At 46.9% G+C, this 15,128-nt stretch overlaps 1 protein-coding gene across 1 annotated transcript; it reads left to right on the top strand.

Moving 5' to 3' along the window:
* The first annotated feature begins 10,424 nt into the window (after nt 1-10,424).
* LOC123130134 (uncharacterized) lies at nt 10,425-14,726 on the top strand. The gene is made up of 3 exons (XM_044550081.1): nt 10,425-11,634; nt 12,163-12,249; nt 14,385-14,726. Exons 1-2 carry the CDS (start codon nt 10,833-10,835, stop codon nt 12,207-12,209), a joined length of 849 nt encoding a protein of 282 aa, XP_044406016.1. The 5' UTR covers nt 10,425-10,832; the 3' UTR covers nt 12,210-12,249; nt 14,385-14,726.
* The last annotated feature ends 402 nt before the right edge of the window (nt 14,727-15,128 follow it).

The raw sequence follows: 15,128 nt of genomic DNA, 5'->3' as shown, positions 1-15,128 counted from the left end.
AATAGAGGAGAAGAAGAAAAAATAAAAAAATCTATTTTTTCTTCTTCTCCTCTATTCCTTTCTTCTTCTCCTCTTTTTTTTCTTATTTTTTTCTTCGATCTTCTCCTCTATTCCTTTCTTCTTCTTCTCTTTTTATTTCTTCTTCGTATTCTTATGTTTTATCGGGTCTATCGTCGTCGATATACCCCTCCCGATAACTTCAACATGAGGGGGGTCGATATACCCCCTCCCGATAACTTCAACACGAGGGGGGGTCGATATACCCCCTCCTGATAACTTAACACGAGGGTGGGGGTCGATATGTATACCACCTCCCGATAACTTCAACACGAGGGGGGTCGATATACCCTAAGTAGCAAGTATCGTGGGTGTGAGATACATGTGGCCGTCGGTGTCGGACACTACATCCACGTCCCACAAGTGACGCGGGCTTCGACGCCCACGTCACTTGTGGGACGTGGATGTAGTGTCCGACAACGATGGCCACATGTATCTCACACCCACGATACTTGCTATTTAGGGTTTCCTCTACCGCTCGGCGACCCTCGACGACCCTCGTTCCCGATAAAAAAAAGGAAGAAGAAGAAAAAAAGAGGAGAAGAGATAATAGAGGAGTAAGACTCCTCTATTCTTTGTTCTCCTCTTTTTTTCTTCCTCTTCTTTTTTTATCATTGAAGCGTTGTCGAGGCCACCACAAACCCTAGAGAAGCAGCGTCGAGGCCACTAATTAATATTAGTTCTACGTTTGCCACTAATATATCCATCTGTCATGTTTGAATAATAATTTCCATGTTGTAAATATTTGTAGAAACTATGCACACCTCCCGAGACGAAGTACAAGAAGAGTTGTTGGGGGACATAATCGCACGAGGAAGTGATGCCATCTGGTCGTTGTTTCTCAACGACACCGATGGTCTAGAAGCAGCTGGCTATGATTATGATGGCTCCGGTGACCTAATGCCGGTGCAAGAAGGAGACCGTGAGGACGGCTCCGGTGACCCAATGCCGATGCAAGAAGGAGACCGTGATGACGTCTCCGGTGACCGAACCGAGTCCGGCCAGGTATATATATTAGTTAAGCTTGTGCGGACTAGCTAATTGATGCATTCATTGTTTTGGTATGTACACATATTAATTAAGTCTTTGTTCTTTTTTCTAGCCCTCCGGATCGAGCACAACTTCGGTAAAGAGATGAGGCCCGAAGAGAAAGTTGAGCTCGGATGAAAGGTTTGAGATCATAGGAATCGCGCCCGACGGCCAACCGATTGAACCCCTCCGGACAAAGAGCGCATTTGTTGCTCAGTGCAGGGTTCTGCTTAGGGACAAGATCCCGATCAGCATCCAACAATGGTTAAAGCCGGCTACAGAAGACCCTGAGGTGTCTTATGTCAATGATATGCAGAAAAATGATCTGACTGAGCTGAAGTCAAATTTCACCCTACCGACAGAGGATGATCTGGAGAAGCCAGCTAAAGAGCAATTAATCAAGTCTTTTTCTCTTAAGAGGATGGCAGAACTATTCAGGAGGTTGAAGAAAGAGCTGAATAAGTTTGTCGAGAACAAAGAGACACCAAAATTCAAGGGCAGATATGAGAAGATCAGAGATCACTGGCCCGCATTTGTCGCCCATAAGACATTGGAAAAGAGTAAGAAGATGTCGGCGACAAACAAGCAAAATGCTGCGAAGAAGAAGCATCACCATCACACGGGGTCAGGTGGCTATCTCGTAGCACGGCCTAAGTGGGCCAAGACTAAGAATGATCTGGTTGACAAAGGGATCGAACCAAAGACAATTAACTGGCCAGACCGTTGCCGGACTTGGTTCTTCGGGGCTGGCGGAAACTTGGACCCTGTATCAGGGAAGTGCATTTGGACGGACGAGCAAATGGAAATACCAGTCAAGAGGCTTAAGCACTATATCGAAGCAGCGCAGCAAGGGACATTCGTTCCAGACAGAGAGAACGACGAGCTCACAATGGCCCTCGGGAATCCTGAGCACCCTGGACGGACACGAGGCACGCCAGGCTCCATTCCGTGGAAGGCTGGGTTTCCGGACGCAGGCGGTTACAAATGCCACGAGAGGAGGAAGAAAGTGGAGCAGACCCAACTGCAGGCGCTGCACGCTAGGGTACAAGCGATAGAGGAACGAGAAGCAAATCACAACAAACAAACTGCCGAAGCTTCCCCCGAAGCTACCCCGCCATCTCAGCGGAGAAGCAGCATGGCTTCCACCGAGCTGCTTCAGCCGGAGCATGTCTTGACGGCTCCTGCCAGCTATCCCGTGGATGCTATCACGGAGTCTCGAAATTGCCACCTTATGACGCAATGGATTAATATGAAGGTCAAGGCGGCTGTTGGCTCTATTTTTCCTACTGAACCCAGCGCAACTTTTCACTGCCGGCCGATTCCAAAAGGATATGCTAGGGTGATGGTGGATGAAATAACGGAGGGATTTGAGGACCTCCAGCTTGACCACCCTACCGGTGAAGGGGAGACTCGGCTGGGTTCTGCTCTGAAGACTCCATGCCTATGGCGGAAGGAGCTCATCAACCTTCCAAACTGGATGCCTCCGCCTCATCCTCCTCCTTCGGCGAGTTAGGGCACTCCGCCTCCTCCACCGCCTCCTCCTCCGACAAGTGATGATCAGGGCACTTGGCCGGCTCCTTCTTCGGCGCGTGGCGGCACTCCGCCTCCTTCTCCGCCTGCGCAGACGCGCCCGAGCAGCCAGCCTCCTCCTTCTCCGCCTCATCAGCAAGGGCGGAAGAGACCTGCCGCCGCTCCGGTGCGTCGTAGTCCTTCTCCGCCGCCTCGTAAGCAAGTAAAGAAGACAGCTGCTCCGTCTGCTCTGCCGGCGTCTAGCAGTACAGCCAGAGGCGGGAGGACATACAGATTCGGTCCTTCTCTGAAGACTCTAGAGAAGTTACCATACGAGAGGACCCCGGAGGAGAACGCCGAGATCGCGCGAGAAGAAGTGAGGAACTTCTTTGAAGGGGTGAAAGTAAAGAAACATCCACCTCCAGAGGAGAAGGTAGATCCAGTGAAAGCGAAGCGCACTCTGGCTGCCCTGACAAAACCACCCAAGTCTCTGCCGAAAGGCAACTATGAGCGCATTATTGGAAAGGAATTTGCCGAAGCGGAGCGGTCGGGAAGTACTATCAGTGATCAAAGGCTGAAAGAACGACGAGCTAGGAAACAAATTGCCCAGCTCGGCGAACAAGCGAAGCAATCGTGCCCCCCGCTCAAGGTGCCTAGCGACATCGTCGCTAATGATCCGAGGATGGTTCCCGGTTATAGCAATCTTGGAGATTACCTGCCCGACGATGTACATTATGATTTCATGGAGGTGCAGATACAAAGATACGAGTACGGGAAGCCTCTCGTCAAAGATGAAAGATCTCTATCAACGATGATGCGAAGATTGCATGATTGGTACTTGAAAATCTGCAGAGAGTCTGGGGGAGGAGTACTTTGTATGTGAGAGTTAAAAAGGAGCATGACCTCGTTGGAATTGAATTGTTGCCTGTTCCATTTGAGGAGTTCTTTCAGTTTTTCAATCAATTGGCCCTCGATAAAGCAACGGTCACCTGCTACTGACTGTAAGTAGTACTACTTCTGTCATTAAGTCTCTCTATATAGCTCAGCTCTTTCATTGCATGTATTTATAATTATCCTCACTATATTATGCAGATTGAAGATCGTCGAATTGAAGAAAAGACAAATCGGTGATATTTGGGTTCATTAACACAAATCTCATAGATGCAACTCAGTTTAAATTTCATGCCGCAGATACCGAGGCCAACTTGCTACGATCATTGGTAATAAATGAAAACAAAGATATAATACTCTTTCCTTACAACTTCAAGTGAGTGTTACTGTCTTGTGCATATTCGGTTTCCCTTATATATTAGTCAAGGTTATAGTAATGTAATTGATGACTTATGCATGCGTGTGCAGTTTCCACTATATTCTCCTAGAGATTAAGCTTCAGCAGGGACTAGTAACCGTCTTAGACTCGAGACGAAAAGATCCTAAGACTATGCGGACATGACTCAAATGCTCGAGAAGTAAGTTAAATCGATCATTATCCACCATATCAGCAACTTTGTTCATTTCCTGATATATCAAGTAATTGTTTTCTTTGTCTGGCAGGGTTTGGAGAAAATTCATCAAAAAAGCTCCGGGACTGCCGAAGAAGCTGCAATTTAGACACCCGAAAGTAAGTACTATAGTAGCATGTTCCGCGCATCTCCTAGTGATTCAAGCGCTAGTTTCATCAATACCATTTGGCATTCTTGCTTATCAGTTTGATTGACCTCTATTTCTTGTAAAGTGGTTGTGGCAGGAACAAGGGAATGATTTCTATGGATACTACGTTTGCGAGTCCATCCGCCACATGACCTGTGAGCGGGGCTACTCTGAAGAACAATATGAAGTGCGTAAATAACAACATTCACAATTTTATTTTATTACCATCATTTGTGTTAAGTTTCATTCATTCATATATATATATATATATATATATATATATATATATATATATATATATATATATATATATATATGTATATGTATGTATTGACCCCCTTCTTCAAATTAGATGTTTCGGAAGCGGGATGAACTCCTAGCACCAGCTCGCATGCGAGCAATTCAAGAGGAATTGACGGCATTCTTTCTTGACCACGTGATCGCTGAAGACAGAGAATACTATGTGGACCATGCGTCCGTATGTTAGGAGATTATATTTATAAGAGATAATTATTGTATATATGTAGCCGGTAGTGTCGGATAGATATACGAGAACTTGTTGTTCGACCAATCTCTCGGAGAAGGAGAGGTGGTCGATATCACTTCTCTCTGTATGCATATATGTTCATGACGATCTTCTATTTCCTTCGTTTGCTTACTAGCTAGCTAGCGTGTCTAGTCCTCTCTATACGTATGTATAGTACGTAGCATCGACCAAGCACGGACATAAGAGAGGACACTTCTCTCTATTAATTATAGCTATCCAGCATAATATATGAAACACCTAAATTAACCCCCCAAAACCCCCAACCCCCCCCCTGTAACACCCTTGATGCGGCTATATCTCCCACGTGTCGAGGCACGACTTAGAGGCATAGCCGCATTGAAAGCAATGTCACAAGTTAGGAAATCATCACACATCCCATGTACATAAAAAATATAAAGGGGAGGAACATAGTTGGCTTACACTCGCCACGTCACATCAAAGTACATAAATAAAATCCATCATACAAATCACTCATGGCCCGACTACGGCGCCAAAATAAAAAAGACCCCCAACATGCGACAAGGCCCTGAATCTAACCCCGATTGGGCACCACTACTGATCATCAGGAAAAGACACATAGTAACGCTGAGAGTCCTCGTCGTACTCCCACTTGAGCTCAAGCGCGCCATCTGGAGCTGTATCATCTGTCCCTGCATCTGGTGTAATAGTAATCTGTGAGCCACAGGGACTCAGCAATCTCGCACCCTCGTGATCAAGACTATTTAAGCTTAATAGGTAGGAAAGGGGTAATGTATAAGTGGAGCTGCAGCAAGCGACTAGCATATATGGTGGCTATCTTATTCGCAAAAGAGAGCGAGAAGAGGAGGCAAAGCACGAGCGGGAAAACTAGAGAGCAACCTGCGCAAACATAACTCCAACACCGTGTCCACTTCCCGGACTCCGTCGAGAAGAGGCCATCACGGCAACACACTCAGTTGTTTCATTTTAATTAATTAAGGTTCAAGTTATCTACAACCGGACATTAACAAATTCTCATCTGCCCATAACCGCGGGCACGGCTTTCGAAAGATCAATCCCTGCAGGGGGGTCCCAACTTAGCCCATAACAAGCTCTCACGGTCAACGAAGGAATAGACCTCCACCCAAGACACACCGATCAGACTCGGTATCTCGGTACAACAAGATGTTTCGACAGGTCAAAACAAGTCCAGCAACACCGCCCGAATGTGCCGACAAATCCCGATAGGAGCTGCACATATCTCGTTCTCAGGGCACACTCAGATGAGACATCCTACGAGTAAAACCAACCCTCAAGTTGCCCCGAGGTGGCCCCGCAGTCTACTCGGTCGGACCAACGCTCAGAGGAGCACTGGCCCGTGGGGGGGCTAAAATAAAGATGACCCTCGGGCTCCGGAAACCCAAGGGAAAAAGGGGTAGGTGGCAAATGGTAAAACCAATGTTGGGCATTGCTGGAAAAGCTTTAATCAAGGCGAACTATCAAGGGGTTCCCATTATAGCCCAACCGCGTAAGGGACGCAACAATCCGGGAACATAACACCGATATGACGGAAACTAGGGCGGCAAGGGTGGAACAAAACACTAGGCGAGAGGCCGAGCCTTCCACCCTTTACCAAGTATATAGATGAATTAAGATAATATGGCAATATAATGATATCCCAACAAGTAAATAAATGTTCCAACAAGGAACGGCTCCAATCTTCACCTGCAACTAACAACGCTATAAGAAGGGGCTGAGCAAAGCGGTAACATAGCCAATCAATGGTTTGCTAGGACAATGGTGGGTTAGAGGCTCAATCATGGCAATTGGGAGGCTGACAAGCAAGTGGTAGGCAACGTAGCATTGGCAAAGCAAAAGAGCGAGCAAACTAGCATAGCAAAGATAGTAGTGATTTCGAGGGTATGATCATCTTGCCTGCACAGTTGTCAGAGTTGACTGGATCCTCAAAAGCAAACTCAACGGGCTCCTCGTTAGCGAACTCGTCTCCCGGCTCTACCCAACAACACAAACAAGCAACAAGAATACAATCAACCACGTGCAAGGGCAACCAATAATATGCAAAGATGGTATGCTATGCGGGATGCGATGCGGGATGCAAAAATGCAAGACGTGACAGGAAATGCATGAACCTGGCCTCAACTTGGAAAACCAAGTGTGCCACTGGATAGAGGGGATGAAATCACCTGAAAACGATATAAAGATCGTAGGAATCGGAGCTACGGTTTGGAAATGGCAAGCGTTTTACGAAACGAACCGATCTGCGATTTACAGCAAGTAGGCTCCTAAATGCAACGAGATGAACACGCTACAGCCACCAAACATGAAAACAAAATGCATGGCAGGGATGTACACAAGATGCTTAACAAATCACTAGGACTGAGCCACGGCCAAATTCACCCATTAAGAGGTTCAAACAAGCATGGCAAAAATGAATAAGCAAAACAGATTTCAGACTTAGTGAAATTAACACTAGTCTGAAATTTCAGACCACGATGCTCTCTTCGGAGCAGCAAAACAACATGAAACATAACCTGATCATGACAAGTAAGAACATGGCATAGAGCTACTCAACAAGATTAACAAAACACCCAAAGTGACCTGGGGCCAAAAGGGTTCACAAAATACTCTAACGAGCACACGAACATAGATGAAACACAATCAGTTTTCAGACTTAGTGAAAACTAAGACATGCTGAAATAATAACTCACGAAGGCATGTAAACGAGCTTGATGCACTCAGTACGGTGCAAGTCATGGCAAGGCAAGCATATATCCATAAAGAAGGCACAAAATGCTAGCTAGACATGGTAAGAACAATGGCATAGCATCCAGGGATCACTAGCAATAGCATCGGCAAAATCGCAAAAGAGTTCACGATCTGCCCAAATTAACAACGATGCAAAAGTTGAGCTCGATTGACTCAACCTAGGGTGCTCCAACATAACAAGTAAAGACATGGATGGATAGAGCATAACATAGATATCAAAACTCCCTTACCGATCATCCTCAAAAGAGGCACGGATCACTAGGAAACAAGATGAACATAAGGCATCATGAACTAAAATATCCCAGACTTAGAGAAAATCACTAAGTCCCTGAAAACAGAAATCTCAGGTACCCCTCTTTGCAAGCTTGCACAAGTCACCACACACATCCTAAAAATGCATGGGTGGCACCTCTAGAAAGAAGACAAAATGCTTAACAATTCATCCCAAAGGGTCACAGGCATATCATGCACACAATAATCATGGCAAAAATGACAAAAGTCTATGATGAGCTAACGGATCTGCAATTTAACTCACGATGCCTCCTTCTAACAGCATTTTGGGCATCAAGACAAACTCAAATGCAAATGGTGCAATGGAATGAAATGATGTACTCGTCGAGACGAAGATTTTGATATATCATATGTCCAAAATGGAGCTACGGATGCGGAGATATGAGCAGTCAAAGTAGGCATGAAAAACTAGGGTTTCGGGGATAAAAGTCAACCGGGGATCCTCAGATCCAGATCTGGATCGGCACGCTTCCCGAGGCGGCGCCGGAGTTCACTGTTCCCCGCCGGAAATGGAGCTCGCCGGCGAGGAAGAAGACCGCGGCGAGGAGAGGAAGAAGCCGGCCTTGGCGCGGCTCCCGAGGACGGCGGCGGCTTGGACGGGCGGCGCCGGCGGCGAGGGGCGGCCGGGCACGGGCGGCGTGGTGGCGGAGCTTCGCGGCGGTGGCCGGCGGCGAGGGGCGGCGCGGAGGAGGCGGCGGGACCGGCGAACGGCGACGGGGAGGAGAGAGGCCGCGGGCGGCGGCGGATCTGGCCCGGTGGCGGCGCGGGTGGGCCTCCCGCGGGCTCGCCGGGCCGCGCGGGGGAGGAGGCCGGCGGGGACACGTGTCGGGCCCTGGATGGTCGGCGGTGGCGGCGGACGTTGTCTGGCTCCGCCCGGACACGCCCGTCGGCGGCGGATCTCTTTTTTTTTGGACTAGGGTTTGGACGGGGAAGAGGATGAATCCGAAAATTGGAGGGGGTATAAATAGGCATAGAGGGAGCTAGGAGGGTCCAAATGAGGTGCGGTTTTCGGCCACGCAATCGTGATCGAACGACCGAGACGATGGAGCAGAGTTTGGTGGGTTTTGGGCCAAATTGGAGGGGTGTTGGGCTGGAACACACACGAGGCCTTTTCAGTCCCTCGGTTAACCGTTGGAGTATCAAACGAAGTCCAAATGACCCGAAACTTGACAGGCGGTCTACCGGTAGTAAACCAAGGCCACATGGCAAGTCTCGGTCCAATCCGGAAATGTTTAATCCCCACACACGAAAGAAAGCTAGAAATGGCCACCGGAGGAGAACGAAGCGCCAGAATGCAAAACGGACAACGGGGAAAATGCTTGAATGCATGAGATGAACATGTATGCAAATGCAATGCACGTGATGACATGATATGAGATGCATGAAAACGAAAACAACACACGGAAACAAAGACCCGAACCCGAGGAATAAATATAACTTAATGCCGGAAACGGCAAGAGTTGGAGTACAAATTGAGAAAGTTATATCTGGGGCGTTACACCCCCTTCAAAAAAAACAAAAACTCTGGTCACAGAAATTCTGACGCGTGGATGCCTATTGGTCCCGGTTAGTGCCACCAACCGGGACCAAAGGCCCTCCTGCCTGGGCTCCGCGCACAGGCCACGTGGATGCCCATCTATCCCGGTTCTGGATTGAACCGGGACTAAAAGAACAGGGCATTAGTACCGACCCTTTAGTCCCGGTTCAGGAACCGGGACAAAAGGCCCTTACGAACCGGGACAATAGGCCCTTTTTCTACTAGTGCAAGGCGACGAATCGAAGGGAGATGGATGGTAGAAGCAAAGGAAGGTTGGGGATGCGGGGTGGATATTATTGATGGGGGTGGGGGAGAGGCGGGGGCGGAGAAGCCGAAAGATTTGTTGTTTCCGGATATCACAAAGGAGGGGACAGGGGCCGCATCCACCGCGTCATGCTGCTGGGCCGCGGAGGAAATGTGGCGGACGATGGGGATGGAGCGCCGCCGCCGCCACAAGGAGAAGCCAAATTAAAGCGCAGGAAGGGGATGGGTCTGACCAGGGGTTGTGATTGGATGCTGACATGTCTATGTTGCATGTTGAGATAAATCAAGTAATGGGGGTAAACTTCTTAAGTATATAGGATATGAATCTTCATAGATACTTTTTTCTTGTTTCAAAAGAGAATGTTATTTTGTTCAGTGAACAACTGTAGTCTCATGGTGCGAACTGTAGTCTTGTGGTGAAACCAACTTATGAGGGTTTATAGTTCTACTAGACTTGATATTGGTGGTCGCATTTTTCGCAATTTATTTCAGATCTTTCGCGCGATGTGCATTTAGTGGTAGACGTTTTCGTCGACAACAAATGCGTCAGCGGCGACTTCCTCGGTCTCAAATGTTGTGCCGGCTCAGTATCTCGGAGGTGCTTATAAAGGCAAGGTGTGCCGTCTATAGGATCGAGTGTATGTGTGTGTGAATATCTGGGCTTGTATTGTGTTTGAAAAAAACACTATAGTCTCATGGTAAAACCACTACCAGTATATGGGCCCATCCATTTCGCGTCCTGGGCTTCAATCTCGCTTTCAGGATCGATCCACTTCACTCTCACTCACACACATCGTGGCCTTCGACCAGAGTCAGACTCCAGTCCACACCATTTCCATTCCCCTTCCCCGCATGAGGCGTCAGGAGATTGAGATGACGGGCCGTCGACGCCGGCGCCGCCGCCGCCGTCGCTGGAAGAGGAAGATCTGCTCAAGATCCTCCTCCGCCTCTCTCCGCTGCCGTCCTCCCTCCCCCGTGCCTCCGCCGTCTGCACGCGCTGGCGCCGCCTCATCTCCGACCCCGACTTCTTCCGCCGCTTCCGCCTCCACCACCGCCCCAACCCTCCCCTCGTCGGTTTCTTCGTCGCGGACGAGGTCCGCCGCCTCCTCGGCTTCGGGTCGCTTATGGGCGCCCCCAATCGCTTCCCCACCAAGCGCTTCAACATGAAGGGGAGGGAAGGCAGCCAGATGCTCAGCTGCCGCCATGGCCTCGTACTCATCTTCCTCGGCGTGGAGTACCAGTTCCTGGTGTGGGACCCCGTCACCGGCGTCCGCCACTTCATCGACCCCCCTCCAGGCTCCAGCACGGGCTCTGTCTGCACGGGTCAACGGAGCGGTGCTTCGAGATGCGAGAGTCGACGACGACTTCAAGGTTGTCCTGGTGGCCGTTGAGGGTTCACGAGCAATCGCCTGCGTCTACTCGTCCAAGACCCGTGATTGGGGTAATCTCGTCTCAACCATGCTTCCACCCAAGGGTTTTATGGGCAGCCCTCCTGCCATGAATTTTTCGAAGATGCACTCTCTGCTTGTTGGGGATTCCCTTTACTGGCTTCTCTCTGACAGGCCGACGAGCCTAACTGAGGCCTTCAGCCACGCTCCTTGCCTTGAGTTTGATGTGGAGAGGCAGAGCCTAACCGTGGGACGTGTGTCAGGAGACCTGAACTACACCAAAGACCATGAGATCTCTCTTATAACTGAAAAGGGTGGTGGACTTGGTTTACTCACGTTGTCAGGCTGCAATGCACACTTCTGGAGAAGAAACAGTGAGCATGATGGTGATTCTTCATGGGTGCTTGGAAGAACTATCGAACTAGACAATCTTCTCTCCTTGAATCCACAGAAGGAGGCGGGGCGCATATTCATAGAAGGGTTTGCTGAGTATAATCATGTGGCGGTCTTGTCTACTCCTTCCTCCCTCTACACGGTCCAGTTTCAGCCATTGGAGGTCAAGAAACTTCACAATGTAGGTTCTCAATATCATGCATTCGAAAGTGTCTGCACTGCAGGTAAGAGTAATTTTTCACTCGGCATTGTTATCTATGCTGATCATGCTAATTATCTTGAATCCATAATGTCAAATTTGTTGGAAATTTACAAGTACCAAGTCCATATGTAGTTATGTACCAGGGAAAACTTATAAATTAAGTCCTTTTCATCATTAATGCTGAATATATTTAAACATAATGTAAATCTGAGTAGCTAGGACTTAGGATCACTTTTTTGCTAGGATTAGTCTGATTATATTTTTTCCTGATATGACATGGAACAAGCTTAATAATTCTGGATAACTTGTCTCTTTGACCAGCTAAATAGTCTGAGTGCTTATTTTTCATTTTTATGATATTCATCAGTATATATTTCTGTTGGACTATCCTTTAATTTTGAAGGTAATTGTGGTTTATCTATCCCTAGTGCTGTATCAAAACGGGAACTATGAGCTTTTGTAAATATCTCATAGATGCCTCCTCGTTTCTATTTAGCTTTTTGTTGGTATGTCATTTTGGTTGTTTGACTTCTGATGCTTGCAAAAACAGGTAATGGCGGGCGGCCTGATGCAGCTGATGTTGCACAAAACGCTTAAGAGGATTGTCTGTTAGATATATGATGCACTGGTTGAGCAGGTAAGCTTGTATTCGGCATGTATGTTGAGGTATTAGATATGTTTCCTCAAGATATGTACTGCTATCTTTTTACTGCCATTTCTCAAGTACCAAATTTCTTAGCTGTTGCCCACATAAGCACGTCTTATGCTCTGATGGTAGAGGCTGCATCTTGAATCTTTTCTGTAGACCCTGCTTCCTCATCCCTTCGCCAGCACCTCTCTGTTATCTTCCTCATGCATTAACCCAACCGCCATCTCTTTATTTGCCGATGTTTTACCGCTCCCTCTCTCTACTGGATGTGCTTTTTCTGCTTGGCTTCTCGTTCCAGGTGCCTTGCTTTCGGTTTACCTCCTCCTCAGTACTCCCCCCAGTTCCTTCTGTTAGTGTGGGTTCTTCTCCCTATCGCTCCTCCAATGACTCGTGGTTTGGTTAAGTAGGAGCCTTCCCATTTCTCTATTTGTGCATGTACTCGTGCCTGCTCAGAGATGAGAGTGCCATCATGCTAAGTGATAGCAAATGAACTGCTTACACTTTACTGCACTTGGATGGCATATTTCTGTTTAACATTTACTCGTTACTACGTTGCCTTAAACTTTATTATGTGGTTAAGACTCTATAAAGTCATACTGTAACTTGCATGTTGGTCCCGTGACTCCCGTCTATGCAAGTAATTGATCATAATAATTGCTGACCATTTGGTTTCAGACTTTATTTTATGGTCTTATTGTAGCTATGACATTTCACATTGCTTCTTATGTCGGATTATTGTGATACCTAGTGAACTAATGATTGTCAGTTTGTCACAATAGTTGTAGAGTACTCCTTCATTGAATCTTGTAATGTTGTCTATCGTTTTGCTTGCAGTTATTGTAGTTTATGGACAATCATTCTAGTGTTAAGCTGTTTGGTTAAACATTTTCCAGGATGTCACTTGTTGTCCACTAAATTTGCATCATGCACATATAGATATAATTGACCATTAGCTACACATCATTCCACTGGTCCAAAGTCCAATCTGTCTGTAGCTATGCTTTGTGTGCAGTCTAGTTTCTTCAATTTTTGCCACCTGGACCTCTATAGTTTATATCGAAATCAAAATCGCATCTTAGAAACTGCTTTCATCACTAATAACATTCTGCTTGTTTTATCTACTGATGTTATACGCCCTATGCCCCTATCCATTGGATGTGCACTTTTGTTTGCCCTTGTTTGCATCCAGTGTCTTTCCTTTTGTTTTACCTCCTCCTTAGTCTGTAGTACTCCACAAGTTTCTTCTGGTGGCGTGAACTCTTCTCCCTCCAGCCCTTCAATGACCAATGCATATGTTCGTGCTTCAGGGATATATTTCCATTTTACTTGTACAGTTTTACTCATTGTTGCATCACCTTTAATTTTTTTAGTGTGGCTATAGCTCTATCAAGTCCTAGTGTGATTTGCATGATGTCCCGTCTAAACAAGTAATTGAGAACTAACAATACCTGAGCATTTATTTTCAAATTTCCTTTATTTATACGGAACTATAGAATTGTCATTTCACATTCCTCCTCATACCTAGTGAACTGACAATTGTCACAATACATGAAGAGTTCCTTTTTAAAATCTCTGGTTGAATCTTATACCTCTATATATCGTTTTCCTTGCAGTTGTTGTAGTTTTATGGATGATCATTCCAGTTCTAGGCTGTTTGGTCAATCATTTTCTCAGCTTGTTTTGTTGTCCACCAAACTTGCTTATATATGACTGATCATTAGCCACTAACATAATTTAGCTTGTACAAACTTTATGCAGCTATGCTTTGTGTCCATCCGGAATTACTTGTCGCAGAAATTGATTTATCTAGACGTATTTTAAGTTCTAGATACATCCATTTCTATCCATTTGTGCGAAAAGTAATTTGGGACAGAGGGATTGCATCTCATATTTGAAGTTGAAAGGGTACTAACCACAATACAAACTACCTATCGTTGTTCTCTGTTTGAGATGTTGATTCTGTCTGATAATGTTCTTTGGAGCTTTTGGCACGATTTCCACCATTGTGAAGCTAATGATTACTGTTTGAGTCATACAAAAGTCACGAGAATACCTCCAGCAGCTTTCCCTGAGTGAAAGCTTCAAAGTTCCTTTGACTGATGATGTTATTACTTGCTCCGCAGGTTTCGCTTTGGTCGCTGGAGATGAAGAAACGGGCTGCTGATGACCATGCTACTAATTTCCTGTTGTCGTTCTCTGCTGATAAACATTCTGGCATAAAGGTTGAAGGCACAGTGTCTTGCTTCCGTAAATGAGTACTTACAATGCGCTGGGATCGCTTGTCAATTGATCTTGTTTGCAATTTAGTGCGAGCGCATCTGCTGGCGGGTTTGATTACCTTCCATGTTGTGTCAAGCATGGAGTTTCTGATGTTATATTTCTGCATATCTGTGCTTATGCTGAGATTTTGACAAATATCAAATGGCACAAGTAGTCCTGCCTGCTGTTATTTGCAACTGCTTAAATAGCTTCTGATTCAACCAGGCCCGGGTTTCATTGCAATTTTGTTTTCTTTGGGATGCTGGGAACGCCTTTTCCCCGACAAGAACAAAATAAAGATGCTGGTAATGGCTGGATGAGCTAGCTAACGTGTGGTTTGGAAGCTCAAATGAAACACAAAGCAAGCAGTGCCTTGCAAATTCCTTTTTGTGACTCCACGCTGGATGCCCTCTCGTGAACGCTCTCGCGACGGGGGAGCGTGCCGGGGGGCGCTGCCTGAAGCCTGATCTCCTCATTTCGGCCACCCTTGCATCCACCACGGCGTCCTCTCTTGTCTTAACCCGGGGCTCTGCTCCCTTGTGCTCCCGGCCATTCGTGTGCACCATGGCTCCTCACCCTAGCTCACGATGATGGCCTCTCCGTCCACA

Source organism: Triticum aestivum, chromosome 6A, assembly GCF_018294505.1.
Source record: "Triticum aestivum cultivar Chinese Spring chromosome 6A, IWGSC CS RefSeq v2.1, whole genome shotgun sequence".
NCBI classification, from domain to species: Eukaryota; Viridiplantae; Streptophyta; class Magnoliopsida; order Poales; family Poaceae; genus Triticum; species Triticum aestivum.
This window is presented reverse-complemented; position numbering and strand designations above follow the sequence as displayed.